The sequence below is a fragment of the Tachyglossus aculeatus genome, chromosome 25 (assembly GCF_015852505.1).
Source record: "Tachyglossus aculeatus isolate mTacAcu1 chromosome 25, mTacAcu1.pri, whole genome shotgun sequence".
Lineage (NCBI taxonomy): Eukaryota > Metazoa > Chordata > Mammalia > Monotremata > Tachyglossidae > Tachyglossus > Tachyglossus aculeatus.
In genome coordinates, this window is record NC_052090.1 from 24734722 (window position 1) to 24760936 (window position 26215).

Consider the following 26215-nt stretch of genomic DNA (forward strand, 5'->3'; position numbering starts at 1 on the left):
ACTTCCCAAGCGCTTAGTACAGTGCTCTGCACACGGTAAGTGCTCAATAAATGCGATTGATTGATTGATTACCTCCTTCCCTTCCCCACAGCACCTGTATACATGTTTGTACATATTTATTACTCTATTTTACTTGTACATATCTATTCTATTTATTTTATTTTGTTGACATGTTTGGTTTTGTTCTCAGTCTCCCCCTTCTAGACTGTGAGCCCACTGTTGGGTAGGGACCGTCTCTAGATGTTGCCAACTTGTACTTCCCAAGCGCTTAGTACAGTGCTCTGTGCACAGTAAGTGCTCAATAAATACGATTGATTGAAATAATAATAATGATGGTATTTGTTAAGCACTTACTATGTGCCAAGCACTTTTCTAAGCACTGGGGTAGATACAAGGTTATCAGGTTGTCCCCCGTGGGGCTCACAGTCTTACTCCCCACTGTACAGATGAGGTAACTGAGGCCCAGAGAAGTGAAGTGACTGGCCCCAAGTCACACAGCTGACAAGCGGCGGAGCCGGGATTGGAACCCACAACCTCTGACTCCCGAGCCCGGGCTCTTTCCACTAAGCCTCGCTGCTTCCCGATTGACTGAAGTAGGGAGAGGAAGAGACAAGGGAAGTCAGCGAATAGGTTGATGCAGTAGTAAAGGTGGGATAGAACAGTGCTTTGCACATAGTAAGCGCTTAACAAATGCCATCATTATTATTATTATATAAGTACTTTACTTCAAAAGTCCATTAGAGTCGAGCAAGGGTCAGAACAAGACAAGTAAGGTTGAAAGTTGAGTTTGGACGAGGCTGAAGTGCCACTTATTGTACATACCGTATGTGTCCAACCCGATTTGTTTCTATCCACGCTTAGTATAGTGCCTGGAGCATAATAAGTGCTTAACAAATACCATAATTATTATTATTATTATTAAGGGGTTAATACAGTACTTTGTGCTTCATAAGCGCTCAATAAATATGCCTGATGATGAACAGGATCACAATCATGAAAATCCCTCGTGCCTGACAGCGAAAGAGAAGCAGAGTGCCTAGTGGAGAGGACCTGGATTCCAATCCCGGCTCCGTCGCTTACTTGCTGTGTGACTTTGGGCAAGTCTCCTCACTTCTCTGGGCCTCAGTTCCCTCACCTGGAAAACGGGGACTAAGACTGGGAGGACATGGACTGTATCCAAACTGATATCTTGTATCTACCCCAGCGCTTAGAACAGTGCTTGGCACGTAATAAGTGCTTAACAAGTACTGAAATTATTATCATTATTATTATTATTAGGTACCCCAGTACTTAATACGATGCCTGGCACACAGAAAGCACTTCATAATTGCCGTAAGAAAATGTATGCCCTTATTTTGGAAGTTTACTCCGCTGTCTTGTACAGATATGAAATGGACTGTTAGACTGTGAGCCCACTGTTGGGTAGGGACTGTCTCTATATGTTGCCAATTTGTACTTCCCAAGCGCTTAGTACAGTGCTCTGCACATAGTAAGCGCTCAATAAATACAATTGATGATGATGGAAGGTATTTTTTCAGGTTCGAGCTAGAGTCTTCATCGTTGTCCTCAGAAGTATTTAATGAGATCCTACTGGGGCAGAGTACTATGCTACACAGCTGGGAGAGTACCACGGAAGCAGAAACCCGCTCCTGTCCCTTCTAGGGGTTCACTGTCTAATATGGGGAGGCGGATCGACATAAAGGGGAACAAGTCGAAGGGTCAAGGGTAAAAAAAGTTCTCGGAAAATCCCATCCAGGTGAGACACTGGTGAAAAGATTTGACTCCATGACTGATTACGCATCCGTGCACAAGTTCTGAGAGTGGGTATAAATGAATACTTAAGGGGCAAAGGTGGTTGTTAGGCTGGTATTCCTCAGGGGGAGGAGGGAAAGGAATTATTAATCAGGGAGGGATTCAGGAAGCTTTGAGGACGGGAAGAGCGGTGGCCTGGCAGATTTGAAGACGGGGGTGTCCCGGGCTGAGGGAGGAAGGGAGTGGGTTTCCCCATTTTCGTGGCCTAGTGGAAAGAGCTCAGGTTTGGGAGTCAGAGATTGTGAGTTCTAATCCCGTCTCCACCACCTGTCAGATGCTTGACCTTGGACAAGTCACTTCACTTCTCTGGGCCTCATCTGGAAAATGGGGATGAAGACTGTGAACCCCTCGTGGGACAAACTGATGACCTTGTATCTACCCCAGTGCTTAAAACGGTGCTTGGCACATAGCTAAGCACTTAACAAATACTATCATCATCATCAGTTTTTTCCAGCTCCAGAAATAGGCCAGATGAAGCAAACCATCCTCGGCCGCCCGCTCATAATCCTGACCGGAACCGGCCCCGTTCTGCCAGGCGACACTTACGTTGAGGGTCACCAGCGGTTCGTACTCAATGTTCTTCTCCTCGGCTGCTTTCTTTTTGTACTCTAATGGACACTGGAGGTACCTGAAGTTATACTGAATCTGTAAAGCAGATAAGACGTTAATTCCACTTGCAGCGGGAGAAGGGTTATTTCCCAGGAAAACCAACGAAGAATAACGGTCCCCCTGATAGTCTCCGGAAAATGAAAACACCTGGGCCCGGGAAAATACCCTGCAGTTGGTCTTCTGTGGGTGGCAATGATTAGGCGAGATACCGTGTGGTCAAAAATGATAGCCGAAAATCAGTGAGAAGATTCATTTGAACTCATCATTATTATCATTAGCATTATTTATATTAAGGTCTGTCTCTCCCTCAGGACTGTAAGCTCGTGTGGGCAGGGAATATGTCTGTTATATTGCTATACTGTACTCTCCCAAGAGCTTAGTACATTGCCCCGCATACAGTAAGCGCTCAATAAATACCACTGACCGACTGATTTGAAATTCCGGACTGATTGAAAGCCACGTGGGGAGAAGGTAGTTTGACATTCCGACTCCAAGCTACGGCCTCAACTCATCTGCAACTGGAATCAATCGATCGATGGTATTTATTGAGCACTTACTGTGTGCCGAGCACTGTACTAAGCATTTGGGAGAATACAACAGGGTTGGTAGACCCGTTCCCTGTCTGCAAGTTGTAACCATGGGCAGACTCTTCTGGAGCCTGGAGTTTGTTTTGTTTGTTTGCTTTATGGTACTTGGTGAACGCTTACTATGTGTCAAACACTGTCCTAAGCACTGGGGTCGGTACAAGTCAATTAGGTCAGACAAGTCCCTGTCCCACACGGGGCTCACAGTCTTAAGGGGGAGAGAGAACAGGTATTGAAGCTTCATTTTACAGGTGAGGAAACCGAGGCACAGAAATGTCAAGTGACTTGCCTAAGGACACACAATTGGGAGAGCAATTGCCAGGATTAGAACCCAGGTCTTCTGACTCTCAGGCCCGGGCTCTTTCCAACAGTCCCTTCCAAATTCTAATAATCCCTTCCACAGTGAGATCTGGAATAAGGGCCCAACCTCCAGGCATGGCCGAGGAATCTAACGCCAAGACATATCACTCCCACAAGCACTTAGTACAGTGTTCCGAACATTGTAAGCGCTCAACAAATACCATCGATCAATGGAGTGATTGATAAAATTAGGCTGAAATAAATAAAATAACTTACGCAGGGAGCCTTGACCTGACCTTTCTTCTGAAGACTCTGACACGCCTAAAATCATCTTTGAGAGATATCGCTCCCACCACTGGTAAAATTAGGGTGAGTCAAACTGAACCTCATTTGCTTGTATCCACCCCCCAGCGCTTAGAATCAATCAATCAATCAATCGTATTTATTGAGCGCTTACTGTGTGCAGAGCACTGTACTAAGCGCATGGGAAGTCCAAGTTGGCAACTTATAGAGACAGTCCCTACCCAACAGTGGGCTCACAGTCTAAAAGGGGGAGACGGATAACAAAACCAAACATACTAACAAAATAAAATAAATAGAATAAATATGGACAAGTAAAATAAATAAATAAATAGAGTAATAAGTATGTACAAACATATGTACATATATGCAGGTGCTGTGGGGAAGGGAAGGAGGTAAGATGTGGGGGATGGAGAGTGGGACGAGGGGGAGAGGAAGGAAGGGGCTCAGTGTGGGAAGGCCTCCTGGAGGAGGTGAGCTCTCAGTAGGGCCTTGAAGGGAGGAAGAGAGCTAGCTTGGTGGGTGGGCACAGGGAGGGCATTCCAGGCTCGGGGGATGAGTGCCTGGCACATAGTAAGCACTCAATACCATTATTATTATCATTATTATTACAGACAAACTTACGTAGAAGTTTTGACCTGTCTTCTCTTCTGAAGAGTCCACTATGCACGTGTCTAAAAGCATCTTTGAGAGAGAGGAGGGAGAATTAGTTCCACTATACGATAGGTGTGAAACCCGGCCACTTATTCAACTCCCGAGTTTTGGGCTGAGTAGGGGGTGGTCTCACTTCACGGAGCCCCTTATAAATGCCTCCTGCTTTCTAGAAGTTTCTCCCGTCAGGCTTCGGGGTGGGATGGGCAGGTTCTCCGCCGTGGCCTGGCCTATCCCCAATTTTTGTAGGCTGCGTCTTAGCCGGTATCTTGGAACTGGAATCGTTTTGACCAGATCGGTCGGCCTGGAAGAACTGGCACGCTCCTGACTTAAACTGGGTGGCCCACCTTGACCAGTGTCCTGGAATTGAGACTTTCTTGGCCAAACAAGTTGTGCCCTAATTTGAGCCAACCCTTAGCCTCTTTCTCTCTCACAGTAAATGCAAGAACAATTTTTTTTATTTAATAATACTTCTTAAGCACTGCCAGGCGCTTTACTAAGCGCTCAAATCGATACAAGTACATGAAGTAAATGAGTACATGAAGCAGCGTGGCATAGTAAAAAGAGCCCAGGCTTGGGAGTCAGAGGCTGTGGGTTCTAATCCCGGCTCCGCCACTGGTCTGCTGTATGACTTTGGGCAAGTCCAACTTGTACTTCCCAAGCGCTTAGTACAGTGCTCTGCACACAGTAAGCGCTCAATAAATACAATTGAATGAATGAATGAAAGTCATTTGACTTCTGTGGGCCTCAGTGACCTCATCTGGAAAATGGGGATTAAGACTGTGAGCCCCATGTGGGACAACCTGATTACCGTGTATCCACCCCAGCGCTTAGAACAATGCTTGGTACACAGTAAGTGCTTAGCAAGTACTATTATTAGTATTATTATTATCATCATCTCTAACGGCATCACCTTCATGCATTCGGGAAGATGTTCTACCATCTCCAGTACCGGGCATCTATTGGTCGGTGACAAGTGAGTGAAAGCCTTGAAGCATTCCTCCCACCTGCAAAAAAAAACAAAAAAAAAGCCAATAAAATCACCCCGTTGGGCATTCCAAAAAGGAAAGGATGTGAGGTGGAATCGTACGCTTTCCAGGTGGAGGGAGTCAGTCAGTCAGTTAACCGTATTTATTGAGCGCTTACTGTGGGCAGAGCACTGTACTAAGAGCTTGGGAGAGGACCATAGAACAATAGAACAGACACGTTCCCTGTCCACAGCGAGCTGACAATCTAGAGGGAGGCTTTTCTCTAGACTGTGAGCCCACTGTTGGGTAGGGACCTTCTCTATATGTTGCCAACTTGTACTTCCCAAGTGCTTAGTACAGTGCTCTGCACACAGTAAGCGCTCAATAAATATGATTGATTGATTTTCTATCCACAAAATCTCACTTTGCAAAGCTGCTTCAATTCCCCTATGTCCTCAACCCACCAGTGAAGTGCCTTCTTGCTGAGAGACACCACCGCTATTTGCTAACCCCCCTTCAGACGACCTCAATCATGACCCCCAACTTTAACCGATGGCACCCACTTCTGTGCCACCTTGGCAGAAGCCTTGCCCTGCCCCAGGGGATGAGAGTCTAAGGGAAGAAGTTTGAAAGCAAACAAGTGGCCCCCTGGTGGGTTTTTTTATGGTATTTGTTAAGCGCTTACTACACGCTGGGCACCGTACTAAGCGCTGGGGTAGCCCCAGCTAATCAGATCAGACTCCGTCCGTGTCCCACGTGGGGCTCATAGGCTTCATCTCCATTTTCCAGATCAGGGAACTGAGGCAGAAAGAAGTGAAGCAGTTTGCCCAAGGTCAGGCAGCAGACAAGTGGTAGAGCCAGGATTAGAACTCAGGTCCCTCTGATTCCCAGGCCTGGGCTCTATCCATTAGGCCATACCGCTCCTGCATCCAGTAAGAAGATCTCTGTTTGAGAAGATTTTAATGTGTCTTTTTTTTTAGCATTTTTTAAAGTAACCACTTGTAAAATCAGAGAAAAAAAGAGGCTTTTAGGTTGGGTTGCAAAGATAGGAAATGTACACATGTTCTATTAGCCCAAGGTCACACAACAGACAAGTGGTGGAGCCGGGATTAGAACCCAGGTCCTCTGATTCCCAGGCTCACGCTCTTCCCACTAGGCCACTGCTGCCGGCTGAGTAGGCTATCGATCCGAGTTAGGGCAGCTCTGCCGTATGACCGTGGACAAGTCACTTCACTTCTCCGGGCCTCAGTTCCCTCATCTGAGAAGCATTGAGAAGCAGCGTGGCTCAGTGGAAAGAGCCTGGGCTTTGGAGTCGGAGGTCATGGGTTCAAATTTCAGCTCCACCACTTATCAGCTGTGTGACTTTGGGCAAGTCACTTAACTTCTCTAGGCCTCAGTTACCTCATCTGTAAAATGGGGATGAAGACTGTGAGCCCCCCGTGAGACAACCTGATCACCTTGTTAAATCTGTAAAATGGGGATGAAGACTGTGAGCCCCCCGTGGGACAGGGACTGTACCCAACTTGACTAGCTTCCGTCTACCCCGGCGCCTAGTACAGTGCCTGGCACGTAGTAAGAGCTTAACAAATTCCATTTAAAAATCAAAAAAATCCATTAAAAGAAAATTAAAAATCCATTACACCACTCTTTGCAAAGTCGCCTCAATTCCCTAACCACCCCAACCCCCGCCCATACTTTCTTACTGAGGGGTGTCATCCCTCGTCACCCAAACTCCTTCAAATATATCAATTGTGACACCCCTCAAGTTCAGCTCATGGCACCAACTTCTGCGCCACCTTGACAGAAGCCCCGGTTGCCCCAGAAGATGGGAGTTTGAGGGAGGGAGGTGGGGTGTAATGTGGTGATCCCGTCTTTTTTTAATTTTTTGTGGCATTCGATAAGCGCTTACTATGTGCCGGGCACTGTACTAAGCACTGGGGTGGATCAGCCTGGACACTGACCCTGTCCCACACGGGGCTCACGGTCTTCGTCCCCACGGCCCATTCATTCATTCAATTCATTCAATCGTATCTATTGAGTGTGCCGAGCACTGTACTAAGCGCTTGGGAAGTACAAGTTGGCAACATATAGAGACGGTCCCTACCCAACAGTGGGCTCGCGGTCCAGACGGGGGAACTGAGGCCCGGAGAAGTGAAGCGACTTTCCCAAAGTGGCGGGGCCGGGATTAGAACCCAGGTCTTTCTTGGACCCCAGGCCCGGGCTCTGACGGAGGGGATGGCGAGCGGGGTACCTCGGGTTCCTGATGGCGGTGATGACCACGTCCTTCCTCTTGCTGTGGATGGCTTCGTGTAGGAAGGAGGCCATGTTTTTGTTCAGGATGATCTGGGCCCCGGAGTTCAAGAGGAGAGACGTCGCCTTGGCGTGGCCTTCTTGGCTGGCCAGGTGAAGGGCCGTGTTCTTCCGCAGAGAGGAGAGGGAGCGGGGAGCGACCAGTAAAGTCCCTCCTGTCTTCCCCCTTCCCCAAGTCTCCCCTCACACCAGCAAAACCTCAGCCGGGGGCGTCCAGAACACTGCAGCTCCTCCAGGGCGGGGACTAAGGAATTCTGGTGCTCGACACATGCGAAGTGCCAGTATAATAATAATAATGGTATTTATTAAGCGCTTACTATGTGCCGAGCACTTTTCTAAGCGCTGAGATAGATACGAGGTTATCAGATTGTCCCACCTGGGGCTCACAGTCTCCATCCCCATTTTACAGACGAGGGAACTGAGGCGCAGAGAAGTGAAGTGACTTGCCCAAAATGCTGTCTAAGCAGTAGGCCTCAACAAGCAGAAGGTGCTGGGTACAGTGCTCACATACAGTAATAATAATAACTAATAATTGTGGCATCTGTTAAGAGCTTACTATGTGCCAGACACTGTACTAAGCGCCGATACCAGTAGGCCCCTGGTAAAGGGCTCAGCAGAAGGCCTCTGGCACATTCATTCATTCATTCAATTGTATTTATTGAGCGCTTACTGTGTGCAGAGCACTGTACTAAGCGCTTGGGAAGTACAAGCTGGAAACAACAACAGGCACAGTGCTCCCTCTTTAGTGTTGCCAACTTGTACTTCCCAAGCGCTTAGTACAGTGCTCTGCACACAGTAAGCGCTCAATAAATACGATTGATTGATTGATTGACTGTAGCACTGGAATAGTGCTCTGCCCCAGGAGGCCCATATTAAAAACTGTTTGTCAGCACATTTAATAATAATAATAATAATAATAATGGTATTTGTTAAGCACTTACTATGCGCCACACACTGTTCTAAGCACTGGGAAAGTTACAAGATGATCAGGTTGTCCCACGTGGGGCTCAGAGTCTGAATCCCCATTTTCCAGATGAGGGAACTGAGGCACAGAGAAGTTAAGCGGCTTGCCCAAGGTCACACAGAAGACAAGTGGCGAGGCTGAGATAAGAACCCCCGTCCTGTGCTGCTAAAACCACGCTGCTTCCTTCTGCAGTTTCGTGGGGTAGGGGGTCTCTCAGAGGTACTTATGTAGGGCCAAAAGACCCCCTCCCACACCTTCCCCACCCCCCACGCCCCCTCCATAGTGGTTAGAGCCTGAGCCTGGGAGTCAGAAGGTCACGGGTTCTAATCCTGCCTCTGCCACTTGTCTGCTGTGCGACCTTGGGCAAGTCGCTTCACTTCTCTGGGCCTCAGTCCCTTCATCTGGAAAACGGGACTTAAGGTTTCGAGCCCCTCGTGGGACAAGGACCGTGTCCAACCCAATTTTACCTGTATCTACCCTAGCGCTTAGTATAGTGCCTGGCACACAGTAAGCGCTTAACAAACACCATCATTATCATTTTTCCCTCCCTCCCCAATGGACCGATCTCTCCTTCGCCACCCCCGAGTCTTGGTTTCCGCGACGGCAGAGCGTGGGTGGAGGGTTAGAGCACATACCCCGTCCTCATCCAGTTGATCCGTGCATTTCAAATTGTTGTCGAGGATGACGTGCAGGGTCTGCGTGTAGCCCCCCAGGGCTGCGTGGTGCAGGGCCGTCCGACCCCTGTGATCGCTGTGGGGACAAAGGGGGCACACGTCTGACCTCTGGGATCACCGCCGGAACACGCAGACAGATGTCCGGTCCCCGGGGATCACCGGACGAAAAATCCGGCCTGCGTGACCTCCGCCAGGGCCGGCGGGCAAACATCTGACCCTTTTAGACTGTGAGCCCACTGTTGGGTAGGGACTGTCTCGATATGTTGCCAACTTGTCCTTCCCAAGCGCTTAGTACAGTGCTCTGCACACAGTAAGCGCTCAATAAATACGATTGATGATGATGATGATGATCTGACCCCTGTGACCTCTCCCGGGACAAACAGACAGACATCCTACTTGCCAACTTGTACTTCCCAAGTGCTTAGTCCAGTGCTCTGCACACAGTAAGCGCTCAATAAATACGATTGATTGATTGATTGATTGATTGATCCCAAACCTCAGTGTGTCTCCTTCTCAGACACGGGCTCTCCCCCTCGTCCCCCTCTCCATCCCCCCCATCTTACCTCCTTCCCTTCCCCACAGCACCTGTATATATGTATATATGTTTGTACATATTTATTACTCTATTCTACTTGTACATATCTATTCTATTTTATTGTGTTAGTATGTTTGGTTTTGTTCTCTGTCTCCCCCTTTTAGACTGTGAGCCCACTGTTGGGTAGGGACTGTTTCTATATGTTGTCAACTTGTACTTTCCAAGCGCTTAGTACAGTGCTCTGCACACAGTAAGCGCTCAATAAATACGATTGATTGATTGATTGGAGTGGTTGGGGCTCCCAGACTGAGCCCCCTTTTTCCTCTCCTCCTCCCCATCTCCCCCGCCCTACCTCCTTCCCCTCCCCACAGCACCTGTATATTTGTTTGTACAGATTTATTACTCTATTTTACTTGTACATATTTACTATTCTACTTATTTTGTTAATGATGTGCATCTAGCTTCATTTCTATTTGTTCTGACGACTTGACACCTGTCCACATGTTTTGTTTTGTTGTCTGTCTCCCCCTTCTAGACTGTGAGCCCATTGTTGGGTAGGGACCGTCTCTATATTCATTCATTCCCCTCACTGTGCCTCGTTCTCGCCTGTCAATCAATCAACGGATTGTTTGATTCATTCAATAGTATTTATTGAGCGCTTACTGTGTGCAGAGCACTGTACTAAGCGCTTGGGAAGTACAAGTTGCTAACCGTCGGAAGCCGGCTCCGGGGCCACGCGGCCCTTCCGAGAAGGGCGCGGTTTCCAGCGTCCTGGCGGTTACCAACTTGTACTTCCCAAGGGCTTAGTACAGTACTCTGCACACAGTAAGCGCTCAATAAATACGACAATGAATGAATGAAGGAATGGCCAGATGGCTGGGCCCACCTGAGGAGCCAGTGGCAAGTGAATCAATCAATCAATCAATCAATCGTATTTATTGAGCGCTTACTGTGTGCAGAGCACTGTACTAAGCGCTTGGGAAGTACAAGTTGGCAACATATAGGGACTGTCCCTACCCAACAGTGGGTTCACAGTCTAAAAGGGGGAGACAGAGAACAAAACCAAACATACTAACAAAATAAAATAAATAGAATAGATAAGTAATAAAATAAATAGAATAGATATGTAATAAAATAAATAGAATAGATATGTAATAAAATAAATAGAATGGATATGTAATAAATTAAATAGAATAGATATGTAATAGTAACAATAATAATGATGGCATTTGTTAAGCGCTTACTATGCGCAAAGCACTGTTCTAAGTGCTGGGGAGGATACAAGGTGATTAAATTGTCCCACGTGGGGCTCACAGTCAATCCCCATTTTACAGATGAGGTAACTGAGGCTCAGAGAAGTTAAGTGACTTGCCCAAGGTCACACAGCAGACACGTGGCAGAGCCGGGATTCGAACCCCTGACCTCTGACTCCAAAGTCCAGAAGTCCAGGCTCTTTCCACTGAGCCATGCTGCTTCTTTTGATAAAATAAATAGAATAGATATGTAATAAAATAAATAGAATAGATATGCAATAAGATAAATAGAATAGATATGTAATAAAATAAATAGAATAGATATGTAATAAAATAAATAGAATAGATATCATCATTATCATCAATCGTATTTATTGAGCGCTTACTATGTGCAGAGCACTGTACTAAGCGCTTGGTACAAATTGGCAACATATGGAGACAGTCCCTACCCAACAGTGGGCTCACAGTCTAAAAGGGGGAGACAGAGAACAAAACCAAACATACTAACAAAATAAAATAAATAGAATAGATATGTACAGGTAAAATAAATAAATAAATAGAGTAATAAATATGTACAAACGTATATACATATATACAGGTGCTGTGGGGAAGGGAAGGCGGTAAGATGGGGGGATGGAGAGGGGGATGAGGGGGAGAGGAAGGAAGGGGCTCAGTCTGGTATAGATATGTAATAAAATAAATAGAGTAGATATGTAGCGAAGGGATCAGCAGAGGCCGCAACTACCCCCGGGAAGGTGACGGCCTAATAATAATAGTAATGATGGTATATACTAAGCGCTTACTATGTGCCGAGCACTGTTTTGAGCTCTGGGGTAGATACAGGGTCATCAGGTTGTCCCATGTGGGGCTCCCAGTCTTAATCCCCGTTTTACAGATGAGGGAACTGAGGCCCAGAGAAGGTAAGTGGATACGGGGCTGGGGCCCAGTGGGGGAATGCCAAGAGGACCAGCCTCACCTGAGGAAGAGTGCTCCTTTTTTGAGCAGGTACTGCACCACCTTGTCGTGCCCGTTCTTGGCGGCCAGGTGCAGGGGGGTCATCCCGTCCTGGTCCCCCTCGTTGAGCAGGCGCGAGTCCGTCACATCCCGCAGGAGCCGTTTGCAGGTGTTGATCCGCCCAAACCTTCCGCACGTCCACGGGGACGGTTGGTGGAGGTGGAGGGGAACACGGGGTCAGTGGTGTAGACGGAGTGAGGAGGCCAAGGCAATATGGAGTCAGTTGGAGGAAGGTTTGGGGGCCCACTGGGTGTGTAGGACGGGGATCGGGGGTACACGGGGGCAGTGGAGGGGGAATTTAGGGGGCACATGCTTTAGAGAAGCAGCGTGGCTCAGTGGAAAGAGCCCGGGCTTTGGAGTCAGAGGTCACGGGTTCAAACCCCGGCTCTGCCAATCGTCAGCTGTGCGACTTTGGTCAAGTCACTTCGCTTCTCTGGGCCTCATCTGTAAAATGGAGATGAAGACTGCGAGCCCCGCCGTGGGACAACCTGATCGCCGTGTAACCTCCCCAGCGCTTAGAACGGTGCTTTGCACGGAGTAAGCGCTTAGCAAAATGCCATCATTATTATTATTAACTTCTCTGGGCGTCGGTACGTAGTAAGAAGAGAAGCAGCGTGGCCCAGCGGGAAGAGCCCGGGCTTTGGAGCCGGTGGTCATGGGTTCGAAGCCCAGCTCCGCCAATTGTCAGCTGTGTGACTTTGGGCGAGTCACTTCACTTCTCTGGGCCTCAGTTCCCTCATCTGGAAAATGGGGATTAAGACAACTTTATCACCTTGTAACCTCCCCAGCGCTTAGAACAGTGCTTTGCACATAATAAGCGCTTAATAAATAATAATAATAATAATAATAATGGTATTTGTTAAGTGCTTACTATATGCAAAGCACTGTTCTAAGCGCTGGGGAGGTCACAAGGTGATCAGGTTGTCCCACAGGGGGCTCACAGTTTTAATCCCCATTTTACAGATGAGGGAACTGAGGCCCAGAGAAGTTAAGTGACTTGCCCAGAGTCACACAGCTGACAGTTGGCGGAGCTGGGGTTTGAACCCATGACCTCTGACTCCAAAGCCCAGGCTCTTTCCACTGAGCCACGCTGCTAAATGCCATTATTATTTATAGTAAGCACTTAATAAATGCCATCATTATTATTATTATTATTAGGGTGAATAAGGTGGCTATCAGGAGGACACGAGGTCATTAGGGCAAAGATCGGGGGCACCCAGGGTCACTAGGGCAGAGGTCAAGGGGCACATAATAATAATGATGGCATTTATTAAATGCTTACAATGTGCTAAACACTGGGAATGATGATCACATTTAATAATCATCAATTGTATTTATTGAGCGCTTACTGTGTGCAGAGCACTGTGCTAAGCACTTAGCACTGTATAATAATACATAATAATGGTATTTGTTAAATGTCAATTTAATGTTAATTAAATGTTAATAAAATGTTAATTAAATGTTAATTTGTTAAATGCTTCCAATGTGTGAAGCACTGCTCCAAGCACCGGGGTTGATACAAGGTAATCAGGTTACCCCCCTCCGGGGCTCACAGCCTTAATCCCCATTTTCCAGATGAGGTCGCTGAGGCCCAGAGACGTGAAGCGACTCTCCCGAGGTCACACAGCGGACAAGGGGCAGAGCCGGGATGAGAAAACACATCCTCTGACTGCCAAGCCCGTCCCCTCATCATCATCATCAATCGTATTTATTGAGCGCTTACTATGTGCAGAGCACTGTACTAAGCGCTTGGGAAGTCCAAATTGGCAACATATAGAGACAGTCCCTACCCAACAGTGGGCTCACAGTCTAAAAGGGGGAGACGGAGAACAAAACCAAACATACTAACAAAATAAAATAAATAGAATGGATATGTACAAGTAAAATAGAGTAATAAATATGTACAAACATATATACATCTATACAGGTGCTGTGGGGAAGGGAAGGAGGTAAGATGGGGGGGATGGAGAGGGGGGCGAGGGGCAGAGGAAGGAAGGGGCTCAGTCTGGGAAGGCCTCCTGGAGGAGGGGAGCTCTCAGCAGGGCCTTGAAGGGAGGAAGAGAGCTAGCTTGGCGGATGTTGGGAGGGATTGGGGGCATTCCAGGCCTCTCGACCGGTGGGGCTGGGGTCTGGGGTCCCAGGGCTTGCGGGGGGCGGGAGGGGGGCAAGAGGGGGCGTCTACTTGGCCGCGAAGTGCAGGGGTGACTTCTTATCCTTGCTCTTGGAGTTGATGGACTCGTTGAGGCAAAGCAGGTTGTTGACGGACAGCGGGACGCCCTTGCGGCAGGCGTAGTGGAGAGGGGTGCAGCCCTCTACGTCCTCCTCTTTCACCAGGGCCTTGACACTCTGCATCTGTGGGGGAGGGGGCAGGGAGACCGGTGGGAGAAGGGGCGCTCACCCCATCACCCCCACCACCCTCCCCCCAAGAAGCAGGACGCGAGAGAACCCCCAGCCCGTGACCATTTCCACGGCTGGGCCTCTGCTGGAGTCAAAGTTTAAAATTTTGTCCATATCTGTGACATATTTCTTTCTACTAACATCAGTCTCCCCCTCTAGACTGTCAGCTCCTCGTGGGCAGGGAGTGGGTCTGTTTATTGTTGTTTCGTAATAATAATAATAATAATGGCATTTATTAAGCGCTTACTACGTGCAAAGCACTGTTCTAAGCGCTGGGGAGCTTACAGGGTGATGAGGTTGTCCCACGGGGGGACTCCCAGTCTTCATCCCCATTTTACAGATGAGGTCACTGAGGCACAGAGAAGTGACTTGCCCAAAGTCACACAGCTGACAATTGGCGGAGCCGGGATTTGAACCCATGACCTCTGACTCCAAAGCCCATGCTCTTTCCACTGAGCCATGCTGCTTCTCTTCCCAAGCGCTTAGTACGGTGCTCTGCACGCCATAAGAGCTCAGTAAATAAAGACATCCCAAGTGCTTAGTACGGTGCTCTGCACGCTGTAAGAGCTCAGTAAATAAGGACTTCCCAAGCACTTAGTACGGTGCTGTGCTCACAGTAGGCGCTCAGTAAATACGATTGAATGAATGAATGAATTGCAAACTCCTCGAGGGCAGGAATTGGGTCTAATCACTCCCAAGTACTCAAAATAGTGCTGGGCTTACTCTAGACTGAAAGCTTCTGGAGGGCACGAATCCTGTCTACTCTATTGTCCTTTTCCAAACGCTTAGTACAGTGCTCTGCACGCAGGAGGCTGTAAGCTCTTTGAGAGTAGGGTTTGTGTCAACTAACTCTATTGTTAATAATAATGATGATGGAATTTAAGTGCTTACTATGTGCCAAGCATTCATTCATTCATTCATTCATTCAATCGTATTTATTGAGCGCTTACTGTGTGCAGAGCACTGTACTAAGCGCTTGGGAAGTACAAGTTGGCAACATATAGAGACAGTCCCTACCCAACAGTGGGCTCGCAGTCTAGAAGGGGGAGACGGAGAACAAAACAAAACGTATTAACAAAATAAAATGAAAAGAATAAATATGTACAAATAAAATAAATAAATAAAGCACTGTTCTAAGCGCTGGGGGAGATACAAGGTTATCAGGCTGTCCCAAGTGGGGCGTACAGTCCTAATCCCCATTTTACAGATGAGGTAACTGAGGCATAGAGGAGTTAAGTGACTTGCCTAAAGTCACACAGCTGACAAGAGGAAGGGCCAGGAACTATATTCCCAACTTCCCAACTTCCAAGTTCCAACTTCCAAGTTGGGAAGTCCCTACCCAACAGTGGGCTCACAGTCTAAAAAGTCCCAAACCCGGGCTCTTTCCACTAAACCACGCTGCTTCTCATGTTCTCCCCCGTGTGCTTAGTACAGTGCTCTGCTCACAATAGGCACTCAAATTCCGCTGATCGATTGATTGATTGATTGACAAAAGCAAAACCAGAGCCCTCTTGAACATCAAATCCTCTTCACCGGAGCAGACTGCTAGGCGGGGAGGAATCTGGCCCAGAATTTTCGGAATTTCAGAGATCCAGAAAATTCTGGGATTCTTCAGAGTTCTTTCAACCTTCCATTGGTTCTCGTTCATTCGATCGAACTTATTGAGTATTTACTGTGTTCTAAGCGCTTGGAAGAGTACAAGAAGCAGTGTGGCCCAGTAGAAGGAGCACGGGCTTTGGAGTCAGAGGTCTTGGGTTCAAATCCCTGTCCCGCCGATTGTCAGCTGTGTGATTGGGAAAGTCACTTGACTTCTCTGTCCCTCAGTTACCTCATCTGTAAAATGGGGATTAAGACTGAGCCACCTGTGGAACAACCTGATCACCTTGTAACCTCCCCAGCACTTAGAACTGTGCTTCGCACTTAGTAAGCGCTTAGTAAATGCCATTATTATTACTATTATTACAATATAACAATAAACAGACACATTCCCTGTCCACAATGAGCCTACAGTCTAGAGGGGGAGACAGACATTAATAGAAATAAATAAATTTGCCCCCATCCCCGCCAAACCTTTCCCTTGAGAGGCCCCAGGGCTGGGCTCAGAGTCAGAAGGACCTGGGTTCTAGTCCTGGCTCTGAAACTCATCTGCTGTGTGATCTTGGGCAAGTCACTTAACCTCCCTGTTCCTGTTACCTCACCTGTAAAATGGGGGTTGAAACTGTGAGTCCCATCCTCTAAACCCTGAGCTCGTTGTGGGCAAGGAACGGGTCTGTCCAAGTGCTTAGTACAGTGTTCTGCACACATCATCATCAATCGTATTTATTGAGTGCTTACTGTGTGCAGAGCACTGTACTAAGCGCTTGCGAAGTACAAATTGGCAACATATAGAGACACAGTAAGTGCTCAATAAATGTGATTGAATGGGTGAATAAATGAATGAATGTAGGACATGGACTGTGTCCAACCTGATTACCTGGTATCTCCCCCAGCTCTTAGAACGGTATCTGCCACGTAGTAAATATTTAACAAATTCCATTTAAAAAATAATGGAAGTGAGGGGGGGGGATTTGCATACCTGCAGAAACTCCTGTCGCAGATGATTTAGTCCGTGATGCTGCAGGACAGCCAGGTGCAGGAAGTTGCGCCCAAGGTTATCTTTGATCTCTACGTTAGCTCCTAAAAGAGAGGGGTGAAAGTGAGAGGACCAGCCCTTTTGCATGGTCTAACCTGTTCGTCTCGACCGAAACAGACGGGACCATCAGAAGTAGCATGGCCTAGTAGAAAGAGCCCAGGCCTAGGGGGCAGAGGACCTGCATTATAATAATAATAATAATAATAATAATAATAATGGTATTTGTTAAGCGCTTACTATGTGCCAAGCACTTTTCTAAGTGCTGGAGTAGATACAAGGTAATCAGGTTGTCCCACGTGGGGCTCACAGTCTTAATCCTCATTTTACAGATGAGGTCACTGATGTACAGAGAAGTGAAGTGACTTGCCCAAAGTCACACAGCTCATAAGTGGTGGAGCCGGGATTAATAATAATAATAATAATAATAATAATGGCATTTATTAAGCACTTACTATGTGCAAAGCACTGTTCTAAGCGCTGGAGTAGATACAAGGTAATCAGGTTGTCCCACGGGGGGCTCACAGTCTTAATCCCCATTTTACAGATGAGGTCACTGGTGTACAGAGAAGTGAAGTGACTTGCCCAGAGTCACACAGCTTATAAGTGGCGGAGCTGGAATTAATAATAATAATAATAATAATAATAATAATAATGGCATTTATTAAGTGCTTACTATGTGCCAAGCACTGTTCTAAGCGCTGGAGTAGATACAAGGTAATCAGGTTGTCCCACGGGGGGCTCACAGTCTTAATCCCCATTTTACAGATGAGGTAACTGATGTACAGAGAAGTGAAGTCTTGCCCAAAGTCACACAGCTGACAAGTGGTGGAGCCGGGGTTTGAACCCCCGTCCTCTGGCTCCCAAGCCCATGCTCTTTCCACTGAGGCATGCTGCATCGCTAACCTTGGACAAGTCACTTCACTTCTCGGGGCTTCAGTTTCCTCCTCTGTCAATACCCGTTTTCCCTCCCACTTAGACCGTGTCCCCTGTGGGACAGGAACCTCCTCCAGGAGGCCTTCCCAGACTGAGCCCCTTCCTTCCTCTACCCCTCGTCCCCCTCGTCCCCCTCTCCATCCCCCCATCTTGATGATGACTTAATGCCAACCTTCTCACTGTGCCCTGATCTCACCTGTCCCACCATCGACCCCCGGCCCACGTCCTCCCCCGGACCTGGAATGCCCCCAGTCCCTCTGCCCATCTGCCAAGCTCGCTCTCTTCCTCCCTTCAAGGCCCTACTGAGAGCTCACCTCCTCCAGGAGGCCTTCCCACACTGAGCCCCTTCCTTCCTCTCCCCCTCGTCCCCCTCTCCATCCCCCCATCTTACCTCCTTCCCTTCCCCACAGCACCTGTATATATGTATATATGTTTGTACATATTTATTACTCTATTTATCTTGTACATATCTATTCTATTTATTTTATTTTGTTAGTATGTTTGGTTTTGTTCTCTGTCTCCCCCTTTTAGACTGTGAGCCCACTGTTGGGTAGGGACTGTCTCTATATGTTGCCAACTTGTACCTCCCAAGCACTTACTACAGTGCTCTGCACACAGTAAGCGCTCAGTAAATACGATTGATTGATTGATTGATTGATTGATTGACCCCTGGCCCATATCCTGCCTCTGGCCTGGAATGCCCTCCCTCCTCAAATTCCCCAGACAATGACTTGTTTCCAAGCCTTATTGAAGGCCCATCTCCTCCAAGAGGCCTTTCCCTCGGGAAGCAGCGTGGCTCAGTGGAAAGAGCCCGGGCTTTGGAGTCAGAGGTCAGGGGTTCAAATCCCAGCTCTGCCACTTGTCAGCTGTGTGACTTTGGGCAAGTCACTTCACTTCTCTGTGCCTCAGTTCCCTCATCTGTAAAATGGGGATTAAGACTGTGAGCCCCCCGTGGGACAACCTGATCAGCTTGTAACCTCCCCAGCGCTTAGAACAGTGCTTTGCACATAGTAAGCACTTAATAAATGCCATTATTATTATTATTATTATTATTATTATTTCCCGACTAAGCCCTCCTTTCCTCTTCTCCCACTCCCTTCTGCGTCACCCTGATTTGCTCCCTTTATTCAGCCCTCCTTCAGCCCCACAGCACATATGTACCTATCTGTGATTTATTTATTCACATTAGCGTCAGACCCCCGGTCTATCCGGTAAGCTCGTTGTGGGCAGGGAACATGTCGACCACATTTTCCCCCAAGGGCTTAGTGCAGTGCTCTACACACAGTAAGCGCACAATAAGAAATAGAGAATAAGAAATATTTCTTATTCTCAATTAGAGAAGCAGCGTGGCTCAGTGGAAAGAGCCCGGGATTTGGAGTCAGAGGTCATGGGTTCAAATTCTGGCTCCACCAATCAATCAATCGCATTTATTGAGCGCTTACTGTGTTCAGAGCACTGTACTAAGCGCTTGGGAAGTCCAAGTTGGCAACATATAGAGACGGTCCCTACCCAACAGTGGGTTTACAGTCTATTGCGCTCTCCCGAGTGCTCAGTACACTGCCCTGCCCCCTCAGTAATTCCCACTACTACTCCTTCTCCGGTACCTTTGGCCAGGAGCAAATTCACGATATTCCAGGAGGCGGACGCGGTGGCGAGCAGAAGAGGCGAGCGTCCTTCACAGTCGATGCTATCGATATTGGCCCCCTGAAACAACAAGCACAGTGGACTGCGAGGAGCCCTTGAGTGGATCCGAACTCCTGGGAAATTCTGGGAGAGATGGCAAGGGGCGTTGGGCTGAGCCACTGAGGAAGAACTTAATAATAATAATAATAATAATAATAATAATAATAATAACAATAACAATAATAATAATAATGGCAACATGGGTTCTAATCCCGGCTCTGCCACGTGCAGAACTTCACTTCTCTGGATCTCGGCGACCTCATCCGGAAAATGGGGATGAAGACTGTGAGCCCCATGTGGGACAACTTGAATACCTTGTATCTACCCCAGTGCTTAGAACAGTGCTTGGCACATAGTAAGCATCAAGTACCATCATTATTATTGTTATTATTATCATTATTATTATTGACTATGTGTCAAGCTCTGTTCTAAGCATTCATTTATTCATTCAGTCGTATTTTTTGAGAGATTACTGTGTGCAGAGCACTGTACTAAGCGCTTGGGAAGTAGAAGTTGGCAACATATAGAGATGGTCCCTACCCAACAACGGGCTCACTAAGCACTGGGGTGGATACAATCTAATCAGGTGGGCGGGGAATTTTTCTGTTTATTGTTTTATTGTACTCTCCCAAGCATTTAGTACGGTGCTTTGCTCACAGTAAGTGCTCAATAAATACGATTGATTGATTGAATGAATGAATGAATGAATGAATGAATGAATGGATGGATGGATGGATGGATGGAAGGATGGACACAGTCCTGGTCTCACCTGGGGCTCAGAGACCTAATTCCCATTTTCCAGATGAGGGAACTGAGGCCCAGAGAAGTGAAGTGATCTGCTCGAGATCACCCAGCAGACAAGGGGCAGGGGCGGGATGAGAACCTCTGTCCTGACTGCCAAGCCTGGGATCTAGCCCCTAGGCCACGCTGCTTCCCGTTTAACCGACAGGAACTCCGCGGATATCTCAGAACGGTCATTCCGGATTTACCTTGGAGATGAGGTACTCCGCCAAATCGTAGTGGTCGAACAGTGATGCTCTGGGAGAAGGGAAGAGCAGGCAGCCGCTGGTCATTTCTCTCCACCTCCTCCTGCCCCACCTAAAGTCCAGCCTCCCACTTCCTCCTGCCCTGGAGAGTCCAGCCCTATCCAGAGTCCAGCTGCCCTCTTCCTCCAAGCCCGGAGAGCCCGGATGCCCACTTTCTCCTGCCCTGCCTGGAGTCCAGTTGTCCACTTCCTCCTGCCCCAGAGAGCCTGGATGCCCACTTTCTCCTGGCCTGGAGAGCCCAGATGTCCACTTCATCATCAATCGTATTTATTGAGCGTTTACTGTGTGCAAGAGCACTGTACTAAGCGCTTGGGAAGTACAAGTTGGCAACGTATAGAGACAGTCCCTACCCAACACTGGGCTCACAGTCTAAAAGGGGGAGACAGAGAACAAAACTAAACATACTAACAAAATAAAATAAATAGAATAGATATGTACAAGTAAAATAAATAAATAGAGTAATACATATGTACAAACATATATACATATATACAGGTGCTGTGGGGAAGGGAAAGGGGTAAGATGGGGGGATGGAGAGGGGGACGAGGGGGAGAGGAAGGAAGGGGCTCAGTCTGAGAAGGCCTCCTGGAGGAGGTGAGCTCTCAGTAGGGCCTTGAAGGGCCCACTTCCTCCTTCCCCAGAGAGTCCAACCCCTCTCTTCATCCTGCCCTATCCAGAGTCCAGCTGCCCACTTCCTCCAAGCCCGGAGAGCCCGGATGCCCACTTTCTCCTGCCCTGCCTGGAGTCCAGTTGTCCACTTCCTCCTGCCCCAGAGAGCCTGGATGCCCACTTTCTCCTGGCCTGGAGAGCCCAGATGCCCACTTCCTCTGCCCCACCTAGATTCCACCTAGACACCTAGACACCTAGATTAAGCACTTAGTACAGTGCTCTGCACACAGTAAGCGCTCAATAAATACGATTGATGATAGATTCCAACCCCCCACTTCCTTATGCCCAGGAGATCCTGGCCACCCGCTTCCTCCCACCCCACCGAGAGTCCACCTGCCCGCTTCCTCCTGTCCTGGAGAGCCAGATGCCCACTCCCTCCTGCCCCACTTAGAGTCCAGCTGCCCACTTCCTCCTGTCCCGGAGAGCCCAGATGTCCACTCCTTCCTCATGGGTTCAAATCCCAGCTCCGCCAATTGTCAGCTGTGTGACTTTGGATAAGTCACTTCACTTCTCTCCCCCTCATCCCCCCTCCATCCCCCCCGTCTTACCTCCTTCCCTTCCCCACAGCACCTGTATATATGTTTGTACATATTTATTACTCTATTTATTTTACTTGTACAAATCTATTCTATTTATTTTATTTTGTTAATATGCTTGATTTTGTTCTCTGTCTCCCCCTTCTAGACTGTGAACCCACTGTTGGGTAGGGACTGTCTCTATATGTTGCCAACTTGTACTTCCCAAGCGCTTAGTCCAGTGCTCTGCACACAGTAAGTGCTCAATAAATAAAAATAAATAGAAGCAGCGTGGCTCAGTGGAAAGAGTACGGGCTCTGGAGTCAGAGGTCATGGGTTCAAATCCCGGCTCCGCCACTTAGCTGTGTGACTTTGGGCAAGTCACTTAACTTCTCTGGGCCTCAGTTACCTCATCTGGAAAGTGGGGATTAAGACTGTGAGCCCCCCGTGGGACAACTTGATCACCTTGTAACCTCCCCAGCGCTTAGAACAGTGCTTTGCACATAGTAAGCACTTAATAAATGCCATCATTAAAATCTTTCTTTTAGACTGTGAGCCCACTGTTGGGTAGGGACTGTCTCTATATGTTGCCAACTTGTACTTCCCAAGCGCTTAGTACAGTGCTCTGCACACAGTAAGCGCTCAATAAATACGATTGATGATGATGATGAATAAATACAATTGATGGATTGATTGATTCTCTGTGCCTCAGTTACCCCATTTGTAAAATGGGGATTAAGACTGTGAGCCCCCCGTGGGACAACGCGATCACCTTGTAACCTCCCCAGCGCTTAGAACAGTGCTTTGCACATTATAAGCGCTTAATAAATGCTATCATTATTATTATTATTATTATTCGTGCCCCATCTAGAGTCCAGGTGTCTACTTCCTCCTGAGCTGGAGAGTCCAGATGTCCTCCTGTCCCACCTAGAGTCCCACTGCCCACTCCTTCCCATCCTGGAGAGCTCTGATGTCCACTTTTGGCCACACCAAGAGTCCAGCCGTCCACTTTCTCCTGGCCTGGAAAGCCCAGATGCCCATGCTCGGCATCCAGCAGGTGCCCAGTACAGTGTTCTACACACAGCAAACCCCCAGCCCAGCCTTCTTTAATAATGATGGTATTTGTTAAGCGCTTACTATACGCCAGGCACTAAGCGCTGGGATAGATACAGGAAAATCAAGTTGAACACAGTCCCTGTCCCACGTGAGGCTCCCAGTCTCAATCCCCATTTTACAGATGAGGTCACTGAGGCACCGAGAAGTGACTTGCCCAGGGTCACACAGCCGACAAGTAGCAGAGGTAGGAGGAGAACCCGTGACCTTCTGATTCCCAGCACCACGCTGCTTCCCGTAGACATGATCCCCGCTCTTGAGGAATTTATAATCTCGTGGGGAATTCAATCGGATTCCTTCCCCAGCAACCGTCCAGTACGGTGCCCTGTGAACAGTAGGCGCCCAGCACACAGTGAGCGCTCACCAAATACCGACGGGCGAATAGAGGCAGTGGAAAGGAGCCAGAGAGCCGCACCTGTGAAGCAGTGTCTCCTTGTTCCCATTTTCGGCGTTCACCATCCGATCGTCGCCAGCGTAGGTGATCATCAGTTTCACGATCTCCGTGGACCCTTGGGTGGCGGCGAAATGAAGGGCTGTGCATTTCCCGCTCTCCACGCGGGGACAGAAAGAGCAGTCAGGACCGCGGACCGAGTCCCCTGGCCGGGGGCGTGCCCAGCCAAGGTCAGAGGTCAAAGCCGTCAATCCCCCGGCCCCCTTCTACCTCAAATCGCTCCTCTTCTACTCCAACCCGGCCGGCACACTTGGCTCCCTTAATGCAAACCTTTTCACTGGGCCTCCATCTCATCTCATCATCATCATCAATTGTATTTATTGAGCGCTTACTGTGTGCAGAGCACTGTACTAAGCGCTTGGGAAGTACAAGTTGGCAACATAACTGTCTCGGCGAGATCATCTGTCTCGCCGCCGACCTCTTGCCCACATCGGCCTCTGGCCCGGAATGCCCTCCCTCCTCAAACCCCACAGACCACCGCTCTCCCCCGCTTCAAATCATCACGGAAGGCCCATCTTTACCTGTATATATGTTTGTACATATTTATTACTCTATTTATTTATTTTACTTGTGCATATCTATTCTATTTATTTTATTTTGTTAGTATGTTTGGTTTTGTTCTCTGTCTCCCCCTTTTAGACTGTGAGCCCACTGTTGGGTAGGAACTGTCTCTATATGTTACCAACTTGTACTTCCTAAGCGCTTAGTACAGTGCTCTGCACACAGTAAGCGCTCAATAAATACGATTGATGATGATATATGTTTGTACATATTTATTACTCTATTTATTTTACTTGTACATATCTATTCTATTTTGTTAGTATGTTTGGTTTTGTTCTCTGTCTCCCCCTTTTAGACTGTGAGCCCACTGTTGGGTAGGTACTGTCTCTATATGTTGCCAACTTGTGCTTCCCAAGCGCTTAGTACAGTGCTCTGCACACAGTAAGCGCTCAATAAATACGATTGATCTTTTCCAAGAAGCCTTCCCTGATTACGCCCTCCTTTCCTCTTCTCCCACTCCCTTCTCCGTCGCCCCGATTCGCTCATCCTCCGCTCCCAGCCCCACAGCACTTATGTCCATGTCTGGCATTTATTTATTTCTATTCCTCCAGGAGGCCTTCCCAGACTGAGCCCCTTCCTTCCTCTCCCTCTCGTCCCCCTCTCCATCCCCCCCCATCTTACCTCCTTCCCTTCCCCACAGCACCTGTATATATGTATATATGCTTGTACATATTTATTACTCTATTTATTTATTTTACTTGTACATATCTGTTCTATTTATTTTATTTTGTTAGTATGTTTGGTTTTGTTCTCTGTCTCCCCCTTTTAGACTGTGAGCCCAATGCTGGGTAGGGACTGTCTCTATATGTTACCAACTTGGACTTCCCAAGCTCTTAGTACAGTGCTCTGCACACAGTAAGCGCTCAATAAATACGATTGATGATTCATGTCTATCTCTCCCTCTAGACTGTCACCTCGCTGTGGGCAGGGATTGTGTCTGTTCACTGTTCTTTTGTCCTCTCCCAAGAGAAGCAGCGTGGCTTAGTGGAAAGAACCCGGGCTTAGGAGTCAGCGGTTGTGGGTTCTAATCCCGGCTCCGCCACTTATCAGCTGTGGGACTTTGGGCAAGTCACTTGACTTCTCTGGGCCTCAGTTTCCTCATCTGCAAAATGGGGATTAAGGCTGTGACAATCTGATTACCTTGTACTACCCCAGCGCTTAGAACAATGAAGAGCACATAATAAGCACTTAACAAATACCATCATTATTATCATCATCATCATCAATCGTATTTATTGAGCGCTTACTGTGTGCAGAGCACTGTACTAAGCGCTTGACAGTGCTTGGCACCCAAATACCATCATTATTATCATCATCATCAACCGTATTTATTGAGCGCTTACTGTGTGCAGAGCACTGTACTAAGCCCTTGACAGTGCTTGGCACCCAGTAAGCTCTCAGTGAATACGATTGAATGAATGAAAGGTCAGAATTCAGGGTCAACCCCGCTTCTGCCCTCCTTCCTTCCCAATCAATCCATCAATGGTATTTACTGAGCGCTCACTGTGGGCAGAGCACTGTGCTAAGCGCTTGGGAGAGGACAGTACGACAGAGGCGGTAGACCCTTTCCCTGGCCACAAGGAAGGGCAAGAGACTCCAAGGCACCGTTGCCTCGGGCAACCGATCCATCGGTCGGTGGTATTTGTTGAGCGCTCCCTGGGCGCAGAGGGCTGTACTAAGCGCTTGGGAGAGGACGAAAGGGCAGTCCAGCTGCCGCGTTCGCTGGCCGCGGGGAAGTCCGGCTCGTTACCTCCTCTAGGTCCACCTGGGCCCCGTGTTCGAGACACTTCTGGATCATTTCGAGGTCGCCGCTCTGGACAGCCAGGTGCAGGGGGCTGGACTTGGTGTGGTTGAGGAAATTGATGTGTTTGATCCTGGAAAATCCTTCCTTCTCCCCTGCGGAAGATGGGTCGGGGTCACCGTCCCGTCCGGTGGGCGGAAACTGCGGCATTTCCATCGGCCGATCCATTGTCGGCATTTGTTAATAATAATAGCTACGGCATTTGTACTAAGCACTGGGGTGACTACAAGCGAATTAATCACTACGGCATTCGTTAAGCGCTTCCTATGTTCCCGGCACTGTACTAAACACTGGGGTGGATAGGAGCGGATCGCGTTGGACATGATCCCCATCCCACATGACGCTCACAGTCTCCATCCCCATTTTACCGAGAAGGGAACTGAGGCACGGAGAAATGAAGTGACTTGCTCAAGGCCTCCTGGGGCTCTCAGTCTCAACCC

The 26215-nt window shown here is 48.2% G+C and overlaps 1 protein-coding gene across 1 annotated transcript in view; it reads right to left on the reverse strand.

Moving 5' to 3' along the window:
- TRPA1 (transient receptor potential cation channel subfamily A member 1) overlaps positions 1 to 26215 on the reverse strand; it is a 60695-nt gene that overhangs the window by 19542 nt on the left and 14938 nt on the right. The window contains exons 6-17 of the mRNA XM_038766755.1: positions 25725 to 25870; positions 23378 to 23511; positions 20609 to 20657; positions 19541 to 19640; positions 16947 to 17047; positions 14157 to 14326; positions 11937 to 12101; positions 9134 to 9248; positions 7476 to 7642; positions 5170 to 5263; positions 4230 to 4289; positions 2359 to 2457 (exon numbers count right to left, since the gene is read on the reverse strand). Coding sequence (XP_038622683.1) covers positions 2359 to 2457; positions 4230 to 4289; positions 5170 to 5263; positions 7476 to 7642; positions 9134 to 9248; positions 11937 to 12101; positions 14157 to 14326; positions 16947 to 17047; positions 19541 to 19640; positions 20609 to 20657; positions 23378 to 23511; positions 25725 to 25870 — 1400 coding nt within the window. The remainder of the gene's footprint in view (positions 1 to 2358; positions 2458 to 4229; positions 4290 to 5169; positions 5264 to 7475; positions 7643 to 9133; positions 9249 to 11936; positions 12102 to 14156; positions 14327 to 16946; positions 17048 to 19540; positions 19641 to 20608; positions 20658 to 23377; positions 23512 to 25724; positions 25871 to 26215) is intronic.